This window comes from Aspergillus alliaceus, assembly GCF_009176365.1.
Source record: "Aspergillus alliaceus strain CBS 536.65 unplaced genomic scaffold BDW43scaffold_34, whole genome shotgun sequence".
Classification (NCBI taxonomy): domain Eukaryota; kingdom Fungi; phylum Ascomycota; class Eurotiomycetes; order Eurotiales; family Aspergillaceae; genus Aspergillus; species Aspergillus alliaceus.
Genome location: NW_022474717.1, coordinates 403,137 through 422,811, shown reverse-complemented (window position 1 = coordinate 422,811; position 19,675 = coordinate 403,137). Strand labels below are relative to the sequence as shown.

The 19,675-nt window shown below is 46.3% G+C and overlaps 8 protein-coding genes across 8 annotated transcripts; 5 read left to right on the top strand and 3 right to left on the bottom strand.

Annotated features, from left to right (window-relative positions):
* Window positions 1-720: 720 nt before the first annotated feature.
* bgt1 (1,3-beta-glucanosyltransferase Bgt1) lies at window positions 721-2,493 on the bottom strand. Its single transcript, XM_032042655.1, has 3 exons — window positions 1,912-2,493; window positions 1,590-1,847; window positions 721-1,533 (listed from the first exon to the last, which is right to left on the bottom strand). Exons 1-3 carry the CDS (start codon window positions 2,166-2,168, stop codon window positions 1,140-1,142), a joined length of 909 nt encoding a protein of 302 aa, XP_031898398.1. The 5' UTR covers window positions 2,169-2,493; the 3' UTR covers window positions 721-1,139.
* A 916-nt stretch (window positions 2,494-3,409) lies between these two features.
* Window positions 3,410-4,188, bottom strand: BDW43DRAFT_301743 (uncharacterized protein; the record flags this gene model as incomplete). The annotated part of the gene is made up of 3 exons (XM_032045100.1): window positions 3,410-3,628; window positions 3,700-3,999; window positions 4,081-4,188. 3 exons carry the CDS (start codon window positions 4,186-4,188, stop codon window positions 3,410-3,412), a joined length of 627 nt encoding a protein of 208 aa, XP_031898397.1.
* Window positions 4,189-4,741: 553 nt separating this feature from the next.
* BDW43DRAFT_282647 (emp24/gp25L/p24 family protein) lies at window positions 4,742-6,006 on the top strand. Its single transcript, XM_032042654.1, has 4 exons — window positions 4,742-5,034; window positions 5,191-5,398; window positions 5,465-5,652; window positions 5,729-6,006. Exons 1-4 carry the CDS (start codon window positions 4,837-4,839, stop codon window positions 5,744-5,746), a joined length of 612 nt encoding a protein of 203 aa, XP_031898396.1. The 5' UTR covers window positions 4,742-4,836; the 3' UTR covers window positions 5,747-6,006.
* A 46-nt stretch (window positions 6,007-6,052) lies between these two features.
* On the top strand, window positions 6,053-6,935 carry BDW43DRAFT_140572 (uncharacterized protein). The gene is made up of 2 exons (XM_032038310.1): window positions 6,053-6,344; window positions 6,462-6,935. The coding sequence occupies exons 1-2, from the start codon at window positions 6,225-6,227 to the stop codon at window positions 6,834-6,836; spliced, it is 495 nt and encodes a 164-aa protein (XP_031898395.1). The 5' UTR covers window positions 6,053-6,224; the 3' UTR covers window positions 6,837-6,935.
* A 49-nt stretch (window positions 6,936-6,984) lies between these two features.
* On the bottom strand, window positions 6,985-8,238 carry BDW43DRAFT_282643 (DUF3237 domain-containing protein). Its single transcript, XM_032042653.1, has 8 exons — window positions 7,947-8,238; window positions 7,858-7,885; window positions 7,761-7,795; window positions 7,544-7,683; window positions 7,451-7,466; window positions 7,276-7,378; window positions 7,202-7,221; window positions 6,985-7,147 (listed from the first exon to the last, which is right to left on the bottom strand). Exons 1-8 carry the CDS (start codon window positions 7,986-7,988, stop codon window positions 7,028-7,030), a joined length of 504 nt encoding a protein of 167 aa, XP_031898394.1. The 5' UTR covers window positions 7,989-8,238; the 3' UTR covers window positions 6,985-7,027.
* Window positions 8,239-9,271: 1,033 nt separating this feature from the next.
* Window positions 9,272-11,969, top strand: BDW43DRAFT_140497 (endopolyphosphatase). Its single transcript, XM_032038309.1, has 3 exons — window positions 9,272-9,313; window positions 9,364-10,040; window positions 10,110-11,969. The coding sequence occupies exons 2-3, from the start codon at window positions 9,866-9,868 to the stop codon at window positions 11,864-11,866; spliced, it is 1,932 nt and encodes a 643-aa protein (XP_031898393.1). The 5' UTR covers window positions 9,272-9,313; window positions 9,364-9,865; the 3' UTR covers window positions 11,867-11,969.
* Window positions 11,970-14,091: 2,122 nt separating this feature from the next.
* Window positions 14,092-15,536, top strand: erg27. The gene has a single exon (XM_032038308.1). It carries the CDS (start codon window positions 14,256-14,258, stop codon window positions 15,384-15,386), a length of 1,131 nt encoding a protein of 376 aa, XP_031898392.1. The 5' UTR covers window positions 14,092-14,255; the 3' UTR covers window positions 15,387-15,536.
* A 2,145-nt stretch (window positions 15,537-17,681) lies between these two features.
* BDW43DRAFT_282635 (uncharacterized protein) lies at window positions 17,682-19,635 on the top strand. The gene is made up of 3 exons (XM_032042652.1): window positions 17,682-18,108; window positions 18,176-19,524; window positions 19,585-19,635. Exons 1-2 carry the CDS (start codon window positions 17,958-17,960, stop codon window positions 19,036-19,038), a joined length of 1,014 nt encoding a protein of 337 aa, XP_031898391.1. The 5' UTR covers window positions 17,682-17,957; the 3' UTR covers window positions 19,039-19,524; window positions 19,585-19,635.
* The last annotated feature ends 40 nt before the right edge of the window (window positions 19,636-19,675 follow it).

The window sequence follows — 19,675 nt, the reverse complement described above, 5'->3', positions numbered from 1 at the left end:
CCAATTAGAAGGAACCTTATTATCCTCATACCAGGCCTCCATATACACCTTGTCTTTGAAAATAATGCAGGAAGGTAGAGCCTATCCATTAGAATATATACATTCTATGGCAGTAACCCATTCCCGGTTCCCTGGCTGCAATAAAAATGGCTTGCCTGGTACATCAGACCTAGTAATAACTTTGGCTGCAGCAATTAGGCCCATTGCAAAGCCTGTTTCATTGAAATTGTATATATTACTAGAAGCTATGCTGTACTTCTGAATAGCCTCATTTACCTGCTCAAACCAAGCATCTAGAATCTTTGGATCCTCTACTTTAGCACGTTGATAGTTGTAGCGACGTGCAAAGCAGGCTTTAAGCTCAGGTGTACGCCAGGTAAAGTTATATACCCATTTCTCCCCTACAGTAGCAGGGGGAGATGTAGTATCATGCTTTGAGAGTAGGATATTGGCCATTTCTTGAACATGTGCAGGCCGAGGAGGTGCTCCACGTCTATCTAGTGACAGAATCTATTCTTTAAGCGATTCCTCTTTACTACTAGTCAATTTATGACCATTGGCGCGTTGCTCGCCTCTAAAAGAGGTTCCTTTTAGGCGACTGCGTAGGGTAGATTCATGTAGATTAAATATATCGGCTGCCTTTCTAAGGCTACTGAATTCATTCTTTTTTAGGGCCGATATGGCCAGTAGGATTCGGCCTTCCTGTTCAACGCGTGATTTTGATGATTTAGGCATTTTTGGTGGCATGGCTGGTGTTTAAATCACCTAAGAAATTGAGGCGCGTTGAAAACGCGTGGAGTGCGCAGCCCGTTTGCGTGCGCAGCTCGTTTACCGATTACGTTAAGTAGTATTGATTATGTAACCATACCCACATCATCCTTTCAGGACTGAGGATAATACAGGATTACGTCGGGGTTTCTAGGGACACTGGCGAAAATATCAGAACTGTAATACTACCAAGTACTTTTGTACATGTTTCATCACAATCAATGCGCCCAAAAAAATTCTCGCAAAGTAAGCGATATCATGCTTACCGCCTGTTGGTGTTGAGTTAGGACTTGAATATATGATACAGGAGAACTTCAGGTGAGATAACAGGGGCTGGACACGCCGCCGATACCAGAAAGAACAAAACAAGTCTAGTTAGGGCAAGACAGATCAAACTTGGCCTTGCGGTCAGCAGTGAAAAGACCCCAGTGAGTCTCGTCCATGGACTCGCCGTTGTCACCAACGCTCTTGGGCTTCCAGGACTCATCGAAAGCCTCGAAGTAGAAAACATCGACGCCCCAGGCAAGCATGGCGCAGACACTCTCCTTCCAGTACCGTTCAGCAGACTTGGTGCTAGCCTTCGCTGCGCCATAGTCAGAGCCACCGTCAGTGGGCCAGCCAGTTTCACCGTTTCCGAATTGAATCTTGTCCGCGTTGCCAGCAATCTTCTCGATGTGCGCTTTAGCCTGAGCAATATCATCAAAGTAAGTCGCGGTAGCATGGTCGATGTCCTTTCCTTGCCAGTAGGCGAAGCCGTTGGCCAAGCTATCAAATTGTTAGCTAGGTAGGTACGAAGTGACACCGGCATATATATAACGTACAAGTATTTGACACCTCCCTGGATGATGGGATCAGCAGTACCATCATTGTACTTGTTCCAGCTGTCCACGGTACCAACGGACACCTTGGGGAACACCTTCTGAACCTGATTAATCTTGTCCAAGAGCTGCTGAGCAGTAAGGCCATTGCGGTAAAGGGTCTCGGAGCCGACAGTGATAGCATGGACAACATCTTCATTTCCGGGAACAGTCTGCTTCAGAACGTTCAAGTCGTTGTTGAAAGATTCGTCGTAATCAGCCCTACCCGAACAAACGACGTTAATACCAGTAGAGATCGCTACGAATCATAACATGTGTAGCATACCAAACACCCAACACAACCTTGAATTGCTTGTTCTTGGCAGCAGGAACGATGTTCACGGCGGTGTTACAATCATTGGCGGAATAGGTACGGACGAGAGTAGTCAGGCTCTTGAGCGCATCAAAGTCGGCCTCATAGTCACTGGTGGACTTGCAGGTGCCATCAGGGTTCTTGTTGCCCAGAGCGAGACCGAGAGTACCCCGCGCGGTAACAGCGGGAATAGCTGCGAGCAAAAGAGAAACTAGACCAGCAGTACGCATTTTTGAAGGATCTCGTTGCTCGATCGAATGTTTCGAATGAAAAGAGTGAGAGCACGAGTTATGGTAGAGAACGGGGAGAAGGAGAGACCTGTTCGCTGCCTATTTGTACAGAAAGTAAAAAGGAAAGAAGAAAAGGAGGTACGGGAGGACAAAAAAAGACAGAAATCGAAATCAGTCCAAAATAACAACAACAACAATATAGGGAAGGGGGGAAAGTTGGGAAGGATCGACTGGGAATATATAAGAATAGAAGCCGTACGTCAAGAAGAGAAAATGTGGAGTTAGATTGGGTAAGAATCGCCTCCTGAAGCACACAGTCTCACACAGCAAATCTCCCGGAGTAAATGGAAGTTGAATGATCAAAGAAGACCAATTACCGCCCAATCATATATTTAGAAAACAGGGCTCTAGTTGGCCCACATACAGCCTGGCCCACCGTATCATCCAATCCACACTCGCATTGAATGAATCGAACCCATCCAGACCCTTGAGGGCCCCACCGGCAGTCCCTGCTGGTCGTCTAACGTTTTCTCTCTTGCCCAGACGCAGAATAACCCGGTGATCCCTATAAGCCAATGCTATTCTTGGGTTCCCAGCTGAAACCCCACTAAACTTGAGAAAGTTAAGACAATTAGCTCTCCTATAGTAAGAATTACTAGTACATTTGGTGCCTGCAGGGTTTCAGGGTCTGGAATCAATTTCACTGTCAGTCTTGTGCATCCGACCGACTCATGTTCAGGATCGTTCAAGATTTTGGTGCGTGCTCCTTACAGCGTACATCGGCTTCAGCAGCCGGCGGAAGCCCGGGTCTTTCTCAATGATGTGGTGTTTATACGTCCATCCGGTCCGATGCGGATGCCTCACCCCTGCTCTCGGGCTTCGCCGGATACATCTGAAAACATGGGAAGATGATTCGAAAACCTCGGGCTAAATCTGTGGCTACCTACTAATTCATGTTTAACTGGTACTCGTTGACTGAAGTCATGATGTCACAGAAGAAGACTCTCGAACACGCATTCCTGATCCACCCGAACCTTTGGAATGAAAGCTGTGGGAAGAACCAAAGAGGGGAAAGAAAAATCACGCAACAGATCCATTTCCTATTGACTTGTCCACCTAACGTACCGATTTCGGATAATTACTCGAGCCATCAAGCATTAAGCATGCTAGCCACATGGTGTTGCCGACCACCGAGAAGCCTTAGAGCTATTAAGGTTGTTTTAGATTCTCCAATGCCACTTTCAGACTCCTTCGAGATCAATCATCGATTTGGCGTCTTCTGGGGTGATATTGCGCCCGGTCCTATCATTAAAGCGGGTACTAACGTTCAGCCATTTATCCCTTTCCCATTTTGCAGCGATTGTGTGTAAAAGCAGCACGTCCTCCAAATCGAAGTTTTCATCGGTATAGAACACATGCTTGACTTTCGAAGGTTTAGAGGCGATATTATCATCCTCGGTCTACCGAAATGACTTATCAGAGACTTAAAATCTAGTAATCTAATGTGAGGTTGTAGACTGGTTGTACCCACATCGCCTTCAGTGACCAATGGATCTGAGAAGCACACATGGCGCTCGACACTTCCACCTTCCAATGTCTTACACGATAAACGGTCGTTGATCGTGTCCTTTACCGGCTTATCAACGGATTTCGTCAATCTGTCCCCGTGAAGGCTAGCCCAACGCTTTTTGAGGTCTTCAACAGGCCTATTGTTCATCGCAGCAGATATATACTTCCATGGAATGCTGCAGTGTCTGAGATTCTGGAGGGTTGTATCATCTTGAGCGGACCATATGTCGCTTATAGAAGCCTTCGGTGGTGTCTTAACACGCTGAGCCTTTCACTGTTAGCCTATGGAAGTATCGAGAGGAGAATTACCTCTGTCATGTAAGACTCAAAACGCTGTTCTCACAATTTCAGCATTATAGGTGAACCATTTCTCGCCAATGGACCTGGAACCTCTGAAGCATGACATGAAGGGTATTCGGTGACGCTCGCCGTCCACTATAAATACAGGCATGGTAGCTTTTATGGAACCTGGCCTCTTCAAGGTCACTGAAACAGAGAAAATTATAGACTGTAGGCTGGTCAGTTTGTCCGTTGTGGGATAATATGTATGCATCATGCACTATAAGACACTACGAGGAGTCGACGTACTTAGGCATGATAGCAATGAGCAGATAGGCGCCACGCCAATCAGGCCGATAATATAGGCACCATTGAACAGTTAAATGTAATCTACAGCAAATTATCACGTTCTATTGTTTGATTATACCCCTAAATGAATAAGTTGTTATGAAATCTATATTTTCAGTGCTTAAATGTAATGCTGAGCTTGCTTTCAAAAGCTGATTTCAAACAAAATTATATAACCGATATTTAGCAAGATAGTTATTCACTATTATAATGAATAGTAGTTATCGAAATTATCTCTTGACTGTTGTCAACCTGTGTCTTGTCACAATGTGACACCTGAGGCCATACACATTGTTTAGGTGGTCCGAGCGCCTCAACTTTCCCGACGGAGAGAAGACCACCTTGCGCGTCGTCGGGAATATCGACCGTCAGGCCGCAATCGTTCACCACCTTAACCCGCCATTATTTGGAAGGTTCATACCATACCTTCGGCCGAAAACCCCGATTGTACACAAGAAAATATATACACACCATGCGATTCTCCGCCTCAACCCTCCTGATCGCCGCGCTAGGGTGGATCACCGCTGTGACCGCACACACCATCCAGCTTAAGGCTCATTCGAGAGAATGCTACCACGAGTCGCTACACAAGGATGATAAGATGACGGTCAGCTTCCAGGTTGGTGACCGGGAGTTTGGGGGCAGCGGCAATTTGGAGATCGATTTTTGGGTACGGCTCTTCCCTTTTGATATGCTGGTTTGGAATGTGGATTGGGATTCGGTCGATGTTTGCCCTCAATAAAGAGGGCAATCGACAATCGGATGACTGGCTTGATTGGATACGTTTATTGAATTGATTGCTAATCTTTGTCATTTCCTTCATTAGGTCGAGGATCCCTTGAATCACCGCCAGTACTATAAACAAGCTATCTCATCCGAGGACTACTCGTTTGTTGCCCACTCCGACGGCAAATATGTTTATTGCTTCAGCAATGAGGGATGGACTTCGAACTCAAAGGAGGTATCCTTCAATGTCCATGGAATCGTCTACGTCCCGGAATCGGAAATGCCACAGGATCCTTTAGAGGTGGAAGGTATGAATACACACAGCAACCGTCTTGAGAAGCTTCAGCAACTAATATTTATTTCTCTCCAATCAGTCCGTCGTCTTTCGGATGCTTTGGCCCAGGTTAAGGATGAGCAGTCCTACATTGTGCTGAGAGAGCGTGTACACCGGAATACTGCCGAGAGCACAAACGCTAGAGTGAAGTGGTGGAGTATGTTCCAGCTTGCGGTGCTTATCGGAGAGGGTATTTTCCAGGTGTGGTGGTTGAAGAGATTCTTTGAGGTGAGTCATAAGTCGACAATGTCTCTGTTGTTTTATATCTCCGTGGTTGGGCGAGGGCTAACTCTCAACCGGATAGGTCAAACGCGTGGTTTAATTTACGTTTACGGGCATTTTGTAGGGGGGTGTTCTAGACATTTCGTACAATGAAGCGTGACCTATACCAAAATGGACGACTTCGAATATGCCGTAGTATGAATTTATGTGTACAGACGCGAGTATATTTATTTAGTCAGCCACAATTCATTTGATAAAAAACTACCTCCTATTTAAGGCCAATCGGGAGGTCCCGTAGCGGGATTCAAGGTAGATCCTAGACCTCTCTCTGACCAAATATTTTACCAGAGGTAGCCTTATCTACCACTACTGAGTACTACTTAGTAACCTTAACCCTGTAGCCGCCCCCGCACATGTCAAAAAGGTCATGCAATTGCCAACCTCGTAATAACAAATAGTCTACTCCGTACTAAGTGTTCCTTTCTCCTGCCACTCTCATCACAAGGGATTATACCACATTGCAATCAATTATTTCTTCCACATCCCCTCCAGCTCCCGAAGTAAACCACGTCCAGGCCATGGACCCGAATACGTCATACCCTTTCGAAACCAACGATCCGCTCTTCTATCTCTGTTGGCGCAGACAGTCATGCGGATGGTGTCTGCAAGGCGATGCCCCTTGTAGCTGGTGCTCAGTGGTACGTTACAATGGGATCCCTACCTAAGACATAGGGTCTCACATATACCTGTATTCGCCACCCTTTCTCAACAACACATACATCCTACCCAACATGATCTAAATTGAGCCAACACAGACCTCAACCTGTGTCCCCAATCCCTCTCGCTTCCCCATCTTGGCGCCTATAAGCTCCTCCAAGATCTGTCCCCTGGGATCTAAAGAGCGATGGGAACTCCGGGCCGTGCCGTTCGGATGCAATATCAGTACGTTTACATTCTTGACGGCCGTGACTTCCATCCTGGGGACTCTCGTTACGATCGCACTGGGGATTTTCTCATTATGGACTGTAAAAAGACTACAGCACTCTTGGGGACAGGGTAAACTGGGAGGTGAGTATACGAGTTGGAGCGCTTGTTTAGGACACGGGGATGTTCGGCGCCGTGCGGTGGGGGATGTAGAAGGGAACCGAAATGGGAATTCTGAGAGGACGCCGCTGTTGGATGGTGATTGATTAATAGGATCTGTGTGTGTGGGGAGTGTCGCGCTAATCGCGGATTACGATTTGAGCTACGGAAATTGTCTCTGGAACATATTTGATGTTTCGTGTTTTACTTGAGATTTGATGAATCAATTGACGTCTGCCTTATCGTGAGTAGTGAAATATCATGACATGAATGAACCTGAACCTTGATTCCATCTGATTTAGCCATGGAGGACTTGGCTGACCCTGTACTCGACGATTGGCTTGCCGTTTTCAATGTTGAAGCGTCCCTGGCCGACGAAAACGCGGTTCTCGAGTTCCTTGTAGCGCTCGTCACCGGTCTGGTTTTTGTTACTATGGTGCTGCCTCTTAGTGTAGTATTCGTATCATCATACCTCGAAAGTGAAATGGGTGACTGATGTTTTGTCAGCAACACATTTTATGCGTCTTTGGCTGATGATGTACTTACAGAGGTTGCCGAAAGGCGTTGAGCCCTCTGGGGCAGTGCCGCCGAAGACCGCCTGCTCAGCGGGTGTGAGGGTGAGGACACCGGTGTAGTGCAAGTAGAGAAGCTGTTTTATGAATCGTTAGTTGTTTTGCCTTTCTTCCACGTTGACCCGTGCTTGTGGGTTTGGGGAACATACAGCATCATCCTTAGTCCTATGTTGACAATATCAGGTCCAAATTCCAGAAACAGGAAGATAGGAAAGAGGAGCAAGAGCAAGGCATTGACTTACTTGAGAACACCGTGAGCGTCCAAACGCAGGTGCTTGCCGTCCGCGTCCGCGTGGATGTAGTCATTGCCTCTTCCAACGAACTCGGCATCGAGAGCGGGAGTGAATCCGGAGTCGCCCTTGACGGTACCCCCGAGCATACCCTTTTTCCCAAGGAAATTTATAGTTAGAGAATTCGCTGTCCATATACCTTGTAGGGGAAATGGATAAGTTGACTCACCACAACCTGCAAAGGCTGGGATCGAGAGGCGCTTCCTGAGCGGACAGTTAGTTTTCTATCTCTATTTTACCATGAAGTGTTTAGAAGCACGACTCACCAACTACTAGAGGTGCATCTATGTTCACCTGAATTTGGGATCATATATTAGCATGAGTCACTTATCTTGATGATGATTAGTGTACGCACCCGAATGGTGAAGGCAGGCTTAAGAGAGGGAAACCCGGACATGATGAAATGCTACTGACGAACAAGATCAGAGCTATTAAGGTAGAGGTCTTTTTATAAAGATGGATTATTGAAAACCCGGGAAAAGTTCGTTCTGATGAGACATTTTTACCTAAGAGAGCGTGGCTTTTAACTGGTGAAATCGAACCCCGCAGTAGAAGTGGAGTGAGATTAAAACCACCATGACGATGAGGGGCAGATACCCTACTACAACATCTATATATAAATATTAAGTGCAGTTCCCAGAGTGCTCTTTTTACTCACCCATTCCATGTGAATGTCACACCATCCGCAATTACCTGTGCTTGTAATACACTGTGTAAATTGTATGATGCAGATGACTTCCCTTTTAGGATTAGACGATCACCTTCTCGGCCGTATGTATGTGTATATATTGTACTCGAGCTTTGTTAAAAACCAGGACTATCGTGAATCAATCAAGCGTACCATTCTCTCACTCTTTGCTACGATTGAATATATTACGTCTGATGTCCACTATTCTATGATTCCATCCTTCATCCTCTATATATTTTGGACAGTTCCTCTCGAAGATGATAGATTTACACCGTACATATTGTTAGTATGCATTATGGAAACTGCGTTATGGCCCTTGAGAAATTCAACGGAGACAAGTTCATGCCACTTGAGCTTCCACAAACATCAGACGGGTCACTGCATGCCAAACACCCAGCACAACAACCGGATACTTCCCAGATTAGCAGACTCGCTTCTTTGCGAATAACCATGGTGTAATCGACAAATTCTCCAGCTGGATATGGCCATGAGTGAAAGTGGCCGGTGGATGTAAGGCACTATGGTCGACCATCCATTGCCACAGTCGAATGAGAAGGCGGCGCAAATGCCTGGCATTCATTCGCGATTTTAATCTTAGCAGAGATCGGGTATTACGATTAGGTGTTCAAATTACGGCATCATGATAAAATCGGCGACTTCAGCCGCCAAAATGAAATGATGAAAAGACTTTTGAAAGTCATCTTGTGGATCCATAATTTGGCAGCTACTGGTCACTTCATGGGACGTAAAAAGGCCGTACTACTCTGTGCACTGAATTAAGGAATGCATTCCGTAAAATTCATCTTGTTGCTACAAGCTCAGTATTCTCAGAACACTGCGTGGACCCTTAATGCAACATAACTGCCCGCTGTATCCAGTGCCATGAGAGAGTTTTCACGTTTGTGTTAGAAAATATCGAGTCACGAGACCTGATCTGCAAATGATGTGCTGTTGCCAGATCTGATACCTTAAATCTTAGCGCTAGTGATTTCGGCTGCACCAGCCATTGAGTTATGTTATTACAATCGGTGATTGTAGGGACTATGAAACCCACAACAACTGCCTGTGCTCACAAGGTCTCTAGGACTCCCACACTCACAAATGGGTCATGTTACTACGGTAGACCATCGGACGAGCAAACCAATTGCTCCCTGAAGCCCACGTGGGGATTCCCGCAGACCAGAGAGGCTCTGCCTTGCATTTGGTTGGGTAGACGCTGGAGGATGGTCTCTGTGGGTCGCTGCATATCCAATACTCTATACTTATCTGTGAACCTAGCGTCAGTAGACACCTCTCAAAGAGAAGTCTGACCACCTGAACATGAAGTGTGACCCTCCTTCGGAACCCTTAAAAGACTGAAAGAAATCCGACACTTAGCGGTCCAACACGGTACTCGGCAGGCTAAGCCTAATCGGTCTCCAAATCCCACCCATCAACGAAGCATTTAGTGACGTTAACTCCGTTATTATTTTTACGCTCACTTCATCGAACCTTTCAGGTCGCGTGTCTGCCTCCTACTCTATGTCCAAGATCTCTAGTAAAGGTTGAACATCTTTCTTGTCGCCCGGTCGGGGCTTTTCTTGCCAATGCTTCCATTTTTGCTTCTCACGACTATCTCTACTGTGATCGGCAGTCCTATATCAGATCAACAACCTTTGGGCGACCGGCTTTGGAATTCCAATGGGGGTCTTTACAGCGTCGATGGTCCCGCGGGGTCCTCCTCCCCCCGCGGACTTACCGGTCGCTTTCTTCATATAACAGGTACAGAATCATTCATCCCGGCAAGCGGAGAAAAGTGAGTGGGAGAATACTAGGCTAATCTTTGCGCAGATCTACATCCAGACTCGCACTACAAGGCTAGAACGTCCGTGGAGGAGGATGACGCATGCCATCGGGGCAAAGGCTCCGCGGGGTATTTCGGATCAGAAAGGAGTGGATGCGATTCCCCTTTCACCCTCATAAACGAAACTTTCGGCTGGATAGAGAAGAACCTGAAAGGCCATGTCGACTTTGTCATCTGGACTGGAGATTCTGCTCGTCATGATAATGATGAAAAAATACCACGAACGGAGGATGAGGTGTCTGCCTTGAACAAGATTATTGCCGACAAGTTTATTGACACTTTCAGAGAGGGTTCATTTAATGCCCCTTCTATACCGATTGTTCCTACACTGGGAAACAACGACATCATGCCGCACAATATCTTCAAGGATGGCCCAAACCGATGGACTAAAGAGTTTGTCGATATATGGGCAAAGTTCATCCCCGAGCATCAGCGTCACACTTTTGTGGAGGGCGGGTGGTTTACGTCAGAGGTAATTCCTAACAAGCTGGCGATAATTAGTTTAAACACGATGTATTTCTATGACTCCAACTCTGCGGTCGATGGCTGTAACGCCAAATCAGAGCCTGGTTATGAACATATGGAATGGTTACGTGTGCAACTTAAGTTGTTGCGATTACGCAACATGAAAGCGATTCTGATCGGGCATGTGCCGCCGGCGAGATCTGGATCCAAGCGGAGCTGGGATGAGACGTGCTGGCAGAAGTATACTCTCTGGGTCCATCAGTACCGCGATATCATTGTTGGTGCTGCCTACGGGCATATGAACATCGACCATTTTATGCTCCAGGACAGCCGTGAAGTGGACATCCTTGATGCTAGCAAGAACCCAGTATCATATGTTGGACATGATGACACACCTGGCGATATTTCGGTTCAGTCCCGCGCAAGTTATCTTGCTAGTCTAAGGGAAGATTGGTCCAAAATGCCGTCCCCGCCCCATGGTTTTTTGGGCATTCTGCATGACTTGATTGAGGATGACTCGATGGAATCTGTTCAAGACGTTGATTATGAGGTCTTGTTGTCAAAGAAGAAAAAGCGCAAATTTTTCAAGAAAATCGGTGGTCCATGGGCTGAGCGGTACAGCGTATCTTTGGTATCTCCTAGCCTCGTACCCAGTTACTTCCCAACGCTTCGGATTGTTGAGTATAATATCTCCGGACTGGCTGATGCTACGATATGGGCCGAGAGTTTGGATCAAGGTGCTTTGCCTTTTTCCGAGATGACCGATGACGACACGTCCACTGAGAAAAAGAAGAAGAAAAAAAAGAAGCGACCCCACTTCAAAGTTCCAGAACCTCCATCGCCTTCTGCTCCGCCGGGGCCGGCGTATTCCAACCAGCCGCTCACATGGCTGGGGTATACTCAATATTTTGCCAATCTAACAAAGATTAACGAGGGTTATGAAGCGAATCAGGACGAGGGTGCCTTTGCCTTTGAGGTTGAATATGATACTAGCAAAGATCTCATTTATAGGATGAAAGATCTTACCGTGCGCAGCTTCTTCAAGTTGGCCACCCGAATTGCGAAGGATACTTCAGAAGAGAGCGATCTTCTAGCGGATTGCACGAATGACGATGATCAACTTGCTAGCGAGACCAACACACTCGATAATAATGATGATGATGACTTCGAGCCCCAAAAGAAAAGAAAGAAATTCCGGAACAAGATCTGGCTGACGTTCTTAGAACGTGCCTTTGTAGGGCTTCTGGGTAGTGACGACCTTGATGACGTATCAGAATGATTTAGTTATATATTTTTATATGGATGAGTGAGCAGAAAGAATATATAATCGGCCGACAAGAATGTATCTATCTTTTAATCAGCCGTTTGCTTTCTGTACAGCTAGCACTGCTTTCTCTATTTACTGTATATAGTCTCTTATATTGCTGGTCACCGAATCATACATTTTTCCCTGTTGACAACAACTAAGTCTATGATAGACAAGGATGCCAGTCACATATCAGTCACACATACTGGAGATTGTACCAATTACTCAGTCTTTCAAAATAAAGCACTCCGAATTGTCCTGGGGTAGAGATAATGTACAAAATACATATATATATAGAGATAAGATATCCCAGCGGTCAATAAGGCGGTGGGAAACTGCCATGTGACGATCTAGATAGATCATTGTTCTCCTCACATGGACACTGACCGATTACACTTATAGTAACTACTGGTTTTAGTGTCCATGAAGCGAGTGCAGCACCACCAATACTAATTCGCTTTTCCAGAAGAGGGGGCCATTATACTGCAAGCTGATGTCTCACAGCCCCCGCCAACCCAAAGATTATGTCGGTGCCACGCTGGCAGGCATCTGCCAGCTGTCAGCGTTGCGGGGCGCCCCATCTGAGTTAGTTTCTGCCGCCATCCTAATGCTAACCCTCGAAGTTTAGCCCATGAGACCGTCTCCGCAACGGATGGGTTCAGGCACCGAGCCCATGTTCTTTTCTGAAATGACCATCCTAGAAGGATATTATCTGCAGTCTGTAGCACTATCTGCGGCCTAAGTGCTACTTATTTCTGCCGGACAATAGGCGATCCACTGTATTAATCCTATCTCATCAATCGACTGGTTTAAAAGCTGCAAGACAGCGAAAATCAGCACTCGGATTCTGACACGTATCGAACTAAACGATGCGTTGTCCTCCCGCGTCATGGTTGGACTTTGGGGGACGGCAGCAGCCAAAAATTCGCCACTTTTTTCTTTTTCCCCCATAATTACTCATGACGATTATCTTTGATTGTGGACGATGTTGTATGGCTGCCCAACTGTTCCGATCTTGGAGAAAAAAAAGAAAAAGAAAAGCGACACAATGGAGAAATACGAACAAGATCGCATGAGACGACAATGAGTTTCAATGCATCTAACGGCCTTGCAATAACAAGAAAAAAAAACTGAATATCATCTAATTTAGCACAGAACTTACCAACAGGATTGCCACGGTGGACTTCATCCAGTGTAATGGTGTGCCAGGGGAAATTCCGACCGCGCAGGTAATTTCCCTTGCATCATCCGTTTCTCACTACTACTTTACTATTCTAGTTCCCCAATGCACGGGGAGCAGCAGCCGAACCATCCACTTCTTTGGTCAATTGTGGCTGATACCGCTCTTTGGGTTAAGTCCACCTTGTCGAACAATCTCAATATCTAAGCCGCTTCCCCTCCCATGCGACAACTAACCCAGGGGGCTTGGTAGCGTCTCTTATTATTAGTACAGTATTTTCATGCTCATTGCTAGCAATTGCTGGCTGAGAAGCACAGACTGCCGCCTTACCGCGCCAGTTGCACACGATGCATCAAAACTGCCTCCTGCCTTACAACCACGAGCTCCTTGCCAATCACTATTCTACCACTGACAATCCATCCCTTCCGTGTGCCTTGCATTGCTAATCCTTTCCTCGTATCGGTCGATTGTTTTGATATTTCCAGTTCTTGCATATAGTCCCATTTATCGACTACCGACGAAGCGTTTTACGTCTCTTGATTGGAAACAGCGTCCTGTCCTTTAGTTCCCTTTGCGGCATTGTACAGTCTACCCCAAGGAATTCTGCATATTCTGAAAGGTTTCGAGGCCCTCAGTACTTGATCTGTTTGTAACATACACATTTTGCGGTTCTATCGGCGGCTTTGTGATTTCAAGCGCTTCGATTTGTTATATGGTGATTGGTCATTATCTTCCTGGTGCAATTCGAGGGTGACGTTCAAAGGGCAGAAGCAAAGGGAAAGACAGCGCACGGTCGAAGCAACTCCGGTGACAGTACGCAAAAACGAATTTTCGGTTAAGTTTCGACATTGCATATCGACAAACCTAAAAAAAAGAAGCACGTTCGGTTTAAGCGCCTGACATGAGCATCGGTCTGTACAGCGCTTGAACAAGCTGGGCGAGTTCTATCATTTGTTTGTGCGCGCTTCTCAGGTAAGATGACAGGTTCTTTAGCGCTCATTCTATTTCAATTTTACTTCCACATTCCACCTTTGTACTTCAGATGCGGGCGAAATCACGACTGAATTCTATTCCTGCCTAAAGGCTGACTGTCCAAGTCACTTCGAACTTGTTGAAATTGTTTTAAGTACTGTCTGGAAAGCTTGGATTACTCTGAAAAAAGAAAACATTCAGTTCGCTAACATGGCACAAACAACATTGGACATGGATAATTACTTTGACGACTTTTCTAACATAGACCCTGAATCTTTAGTTTTGTGGATGGCTTCCTCCGAGGTAGACCAGAAGGCCCTGGGCAATTTTGCGGCCTTGACAAGCCTCGAAAACCCTTTCGTGTCCGCAATGCTTTATAGAATTCTAGGTCTGTCGGTGATGCTCTCGAAGAAGCTACTCCGTGCACGGCGACTACGGCGACTGGACCCTACCCGAGAAACCAAATCGCTTCAGCTATATTATCATATCATATGGCTTTCCCGTGAAGGCCTAATGATCTTGGAACAGTTCGTTCTCCCGATGATCGAGGGATACGTGGAGTTGAATATTCTAGCCTACAAGCTCCGAGCGTCTTTCTACCACATATTCGTGCTTTTTCATAATCAGCCTGCGGTTCACTGTCCGGGGATCACCGGTCTTTCCAGCAATGGTACTAAGTCAAATAGCGCACCCAAAACAGAGTCACCATCTAAAGAGCCGGGGTCGAGGTTTTCGTTCAAGTCAAACGTGGAATTAATATCATACCCTGAACATTCGGCTTCTAGCTCGGGGAGCATCTCTCGACACACTGCCATGCAAGTACCCCCTGGACTCGCACCCGTTCAACCACCCCAGTCGGTACCGTCGTCTTTCCTACTGCCTGCTCTTGACTACACTCCTACAGCTACGGCATGCTTCAACCACGCGGCTCTCTTGGCTGAACGATTTCTTCCTGGTTCTCACCCTTTGCGTCTGTCTATTAAACTTGAATATGCGGCATATCTTTATGATTGTCTCCATGATGCCAACGCTTGTCGGCGGCTAGCCAAACAAGCTATAGCAGATGTGTATAAGGCGCAAGAAGGAATGGACGATGAAAGCTTCGCGGATGCCGCCGAGATTGTTGGAATCTTGGGTAAGATGGTTAAGCGTGGAGGCAAGACCGGCAGCGTTGGAGGTAGCAGCACGGCTTCTGCAACACTTCGGGGCGGGAGTTCCGGGAGCGAAGTTGGCAACACACCAGCGACGATCACACCAGTGCCACAGGAAACAGTGATCCCCAAGGCTACCAATGACTTGCCTCCAGCTGTCCCCAATCCTACCATGATGAATCCAATCTAGTATCGTTGCAAGCCCGGGATTTGATGATTGACTGTGGATTATGCTACTACGCCTGTACATGATGGCCAAAGGTGCCGCGATGTGGCTAATTAATGAAGTATCACAATCTTCTTCACTTGTAGCAATGGCGTTATCCTATACCTTTATCCTTTTAGTTCTTTGCTTGAAGCCTCTCCATGTATTTTTGTGCTTTCTTTCGTTCCTGGCTTTCCAGGCGCTTATACCTCTAATGCGACAGTCCTGGATGGATTTCTTGTATTATTCACCCGCCTTGTAAGCAAACAAAAGCGATACGTTGGAATGTACATTGCTCCTTGTTCATCTCCCCGGGCTGAATTACTAGCATTGATGTGGAATTATACAATAAGAAGAATAACAATTCTTAGAATGGGAAGGGGTTGGTGGTTTTATTATCAGGGACTAGACAAGTATCATGGACTCCTAAGCCATTCTAGTCCGTGCTCCGAGGTCGTTGATATCCCATCCATGTTTGGTTTAGCGAGCAGTTTTTCCTTAATGTACTTCCATGATTGGCCCTTTGTAATGCAACGGATTGACTTGTATGCTAGCAATATTATTGTTGACGAGAGCAGGAATATCACACATATCATCGACTTGGAACGAGCATGCTCTTTGCCACTCGAGAGTACCACACTGGCTCACAAACAATGAAAAGCCCCAGTAACTATACTGTCATGGTCCTCTTACCGTTTAGAGCCCTAGTAAATGTGATTATCTACTACATGTAACTGATAGGAGAAGGGTGTTTACCTAGGAGTTGACCCTTCCGATTACAAAGGATTTCACCTGTTGCATCTCACGAACTTCGCTTTGCACGTTCGTCTAAAGGTAGCTGCTGTTATCCACGAAAATGTTTGCGAGTTGGGTCCCTATTTGAGCATGAGAATGCTCAGCTTTCTACTAGGCTTGTGGAGAGTGGTGTCGCTAATATGAGGCCGTTGAATATTGCAGTTTCAATTTTTGGGGGAATTAGGTCCTATTGACTATCTGTGGCTTCATTCAATGCCTGCCGACGGATCGTGTGTCATTATGCCGGCTCGTACGAAAGATCTCAATCATCTTCATGGAATCAAGATGTAGATACCATGGGAGGTTTGATAACATTGGAGCCAAAGGTTCTTGAGATCTGGAGAAGGACCCACTGTTCGGTGTTGGTAGACGGTGGAGAGTAGCGAGTCGGATCAACGGCTGTTTACTCCCGCTAAAAACAACATTTACAGTATGGATATTGATGATTGAACTGACTATGAAGGGAGAAGTCTAGCCAGAGATGAGCTCCAAATATTGGGTGGGCATGTTGGATGCTAGAGCGGCAATCTTCCTAATATCTTCTTATTGGACTGCTTGGAGTCTTTCTTTGTAAAAAATGATTGATTGGCTTCTTTGAATTTGGATCTTCCTTTCCAATTTCGAGAAGCCTTTACGAAGCACAATCGGTGGTTACTGGTGGCAGAGCATGAAGTTAGTAGAGAGTGTTACCAAGGACTAGAGATAGATGGTTGGGATAGAATAAGGAATTTCAAAAAAAGAAACCCCCAAAGCCACGGTTGCATAAGAATTAGGTAGACTTTGACTCAATTGCCGGTCTCATCAGGTAGATTAGTAGTGGACCAAGAAAGAGCACAAAGTCATGAGTTCATCATTATGGATATAATGTTGCAACTATGGTAAGGCAACTGTGATTTATCGCCTCAGGCATTTTGGGTCCACGCTAACCGATGCTACGGTAAAATACGGTAAAATGATATGGAAGAAGAAAGGGAAAAAAAAAATAACCAACCCCCGTGCAGATCTCGACCACATTAGTGAAAAGGCTATTAACTTCGTGCCAATTGAACTGCCAAAGTCGCTTCTGCCAAAAATAATCACCGGTCATACTTGCATGCTTAGGGGATTGATTGTTGTTCTGATTCGACCTCAATTGTCGATTTATTACCTCCTCAACCTTCGACCCTTTTCCCTCTTCTCAGTTGATTCCCCACGGGCACACTCTTGGCCCTCCATCGACTTGGCAACATCCGCTTGCGACCGGACGTTACGTTGCGACCTTGTCCTTTACGTCATTCGGTAGCGATCGAATCCTGCAAAACCCCTTCGTATCTACAAAGAATAGAGATACCGACCCAATTTATTAAAAAAAAAAGAGTTCTCTCCTCTTCTCATCTTGTGTGTTGTTGTGCCTATCTTCATTGCCCCGGGGCTTCATTTCCCTAGTCACTTCTGCAAGGCTCCCCCCGACCGACCGACAACCCCCCGCCGCCGCGGACATCAAAATAATAATAATAATAATAATAATAAAATTTAGCTAAGAGAAAGCAGCAACCGGAGGAGCTACGAGTGCGCGTGGGACGCATTCTAGAAAGTCGGACCCTGTATATGCATGCGACGCTCAACGTTTGATTTATTTCTCAATTCAACTCGTCAGCTCTGTATGGCAATGAAGTTGCCTGATCCCTCAAGCTCTTTTAAGAAAGCAGGAATTTTGTTGGCTCCAAAAATCCGTCTCCCTGAGGATCACCGGCTTGAACGAGAGGTTTATGATCGTGTATAATGCGGTCGGGCTTCCACAAACCTGGTGCCTTTCCCTTTCTCGCTCTTCTTCTTATTTCATTGCTCAGCTTGGTGGCCTCTTTGGCAAAAGAGTGGGACTTTTATAACCTGCGCTTCGGATATATTGGTTATCAGCGTAACGATGTTCGACGTGAGTGTCCTTTAGTCCGTCGCGATTGGTTAGTTATAACATTGATCTTACATTGTGTGGAAAACAGAACCGTCCCGTGTCAGAGATGGCTCAGTCGACGTCCGGTCGAGGATACGAGCAACAGGCAGCCAGTGTAAATCCTGGACGATAAACGGCTACTGCCTGTCAGATATCGACCGTGTTTCTCGCCTGAAGCGTGCAGTGCCAGAAACCCCTCCGCGCAGTTCTTTCGAGGCTGCTACTGTCCTTGATACTGATTCTGTGGTATACCTCACCGAAGAGCCGTCAACTCTCACTCGAGGTGTTCGTGCCTTTAAATCGTTGTTCCTCAAACAGCTAGGTGATAACCAGATGCTAAATCCCCTTCCAACCGGGAGTGCCTCTTCTGTGATCCCAGCACCTTCTTCACTCACCTCGAATTTGTCCAATCTATCGGTTATTAGTGCCCCGCCTAGTAGTGAAGCAATTTTCCCCAAGGCCCACGGTGGCAATTTCATGCTATCAGCAGTGGGAAATTCTTCGCAGGGCAACCAGTACTTTCTTTCTCATCTACGTGAATTATGGCAGCAGGCCTGCTGTGCTGTGAACGTTCATCTTGAGAGCAGGACTACCCCCGGACGAGAACAACAGCCACCATCGGGGTCCGGTACGCCTAATAAAGAGATGTCTCAAGTGTCAGACCAGTCCGATCGACGCACCGAAGAATGGGCCGCATCCAAGGTGCTCCCATCCAACGGCACCAATGCCGCACTTTCAACCTTGCCTCCTACATCTCCGAAATCGCGTGTCAAGCCAACCTTCAGCCCCAACGCAACTGTGGCAGCTGAAGAGTGGTCTAAGGGTGTTGGGCTTGGACCGAATTCGCGACCTGCGCGCGGCAGTTGCATGGCTATTGTCATAGGTTTAGTTGTGGGTGTCATGTGGTTCTGAATATCCGTCGCTTCTTCACCCAGGACGCTCTCGTCAGGCTTCAAAAATGTATCTGGTCTGGATGTCAATTAATGCTGCGGTATAATATTAGCAAGCGATCTTCCAGCCTACTACAATGGTCGGGCGATACGTTAGCAGTTTTGACGTGGCTTTTCATGTTGCACGATTTGGTTTGTATGATCCTGGAAATGCGGACCTGGCGTTTGTTCATCTCCCCGTTTTTATTGTTTTTCTTCTCTTCTTTTCTCTCAGTCGGTGTGCAACTGGCTGCTGGTAAACTGTTTATTCATCCTTCTCCCCGTCAGCGTGTACGGGGCTGGGTTTGATTCTCTGCAGCAATATTTGGCTTATACTGTGTATGGACAACTTCGACTGTTTTGTGTATATCCCTCGATCTGGGATGCCATATCTGATGTCTTACGAGATTCGATTGCTTGGTTGATAGATATGACTTAAGTGACTTTGTGATAGTCATCCACCAGCTAGCTGTACTTGGTTGCCAATTGGTGACTCGAAACTGACCTACTGGGTGGTCATGTACAGTACCTTATAATATTTAATTGTTCTTTGGTGTCCACGAGAGGTAGCGAAGTGTCTATAATGTAACTTCAAATGTCGACAGCTTTAATTAATGACT

What these genes read in the sequence shown, in the direction of transcription:
- bgt1 (XM_032042655.1), bottom strand. Translation starts at nt 2,168, where the DNA reads ATGCGTACTGCTGGTCTAGTTTCTCTTTTGCTCGCAGCTATTCCCGCT. An exon ending in AAGGTTGTGTTGGGTGTTTG is followed by an intron (nt 1,848 to 1,911) that starts GTATGCTACACA and finishes TTGTTCGGGTAG; the next exon opens with GGCTGATTACGACGAATCTT. An exon ending in CAGGGAGGTGTCAAATACTT is followed by an intron (nt 1,534 to 1,589) that starts GTACGTTATATA and finishes ACAATTTGATAG; the next exon opens with CTTGGCCAACGGCTTCGCCT.
- BDW43DRAFT_282647 (XM_032042654.1), top strand. Translation starts at nt 4,837, where the DNA reads ATGCGATTCTCCGCCTCAACCCTCCTGATCGCCGCGCTAGGGTGGATC. An exon ending in ATTTGGAGATCGATTTTTGG is followed by an intron (nt 5,035 to 5,190) that starts GTACGGCTCTTC and finishes TTCCTTCATTAG; the next exon opens with GTCGAGGATCCCTTGAATCA. An exon ending in GGATCCTTTAGAGGTGGAAG is followed by an intron (nt 5,399 to 5,464) that starts GTATGAATACAC and finishes CTCTCCAATCAG; the next exon opens with TCCGTCGTCTTTCGGATGCT.
- BDW43DRAFT_140572 (XM_032038310.1), top strand. Translation starts at nt 6,225, where the DNA reads ATGGACCCGAATACGTCATACCCTTTCGAAACCAACGATCCGCTCTTC. An exon ending in CTTGTAGCTGGTGCTCAGTG is followed by an intron (nt 6,345 to 6,461) that starts GTACGTTACAAT and finishes GAGCCAACACAG; the next exon opens with ACCTCAACCTGTGTCCCCAA.
- BDW43DRAFT_282643 (XM_032042653.1), bottom strand. Translation starts at nt 7,988, where the DNA reads ATGTCCGGGTTTCCCTCTCTTAAGCCTGCCTTCACCATTCGG. An exon ending in CCCAGCCTTTGCAGGTTGTG is followed by an intron (nt 7,684 to 7,760) that starts GTGAGTCAACTT and finishes CTTGGGAAAAAG; the next exon opens with GGTATGCTCGGGGGTACCGT. An exon ending in AACGCCTTTCGGCAACCTCT is followed by an intron (nt 7,222 to 7,275) that starts GTAAGTACATCA and finishes ACAAAACATCAG; the next exon opens with TCACCCATTTCACTTTCGAG.
- BDW43DRAFT_140497 (XM_032038309.1), top strand. Translation starts at nt 9,866, where the DNA reads ATGCTTCCATTTTTGCTTCTCACGACTATCTCTACTGTGATCGGCAGT. An exon ending in TCGCTTTCTTCATATAACAG is followed by an intron (nt 10,041 to 10,109) that starts GTACAGAATCAT and finishes ATCTTTGCGCAG; the next exon opens with ATCTACATCCAGACTCGCAC.
- erg27 (XM_032038308.1), top strand. Translation starts at nt 14,256, where the DNA reads ATGGCACAAACAACATTGGACATGGATAATTACTTTGACGACTTTTCT.
- BDW43DRAFT_282635 (XM_032042652.1), top strand. Translation starts at nt 17,958, where the DNA reads ATGCGGTCGGGCTTCCACAAACCTGGTGCCTTTCCCTTTCTCGCTCTT. An exon ending in TCAGCGTAACGATGTTCGAC is followed by an intron (nt 18,109 to 18,175) that starts GTGAGTGTCCTT and finishes TGTGGAAAACAG; the next exon opens with AACCGTCCCGTGTCAGAGAT.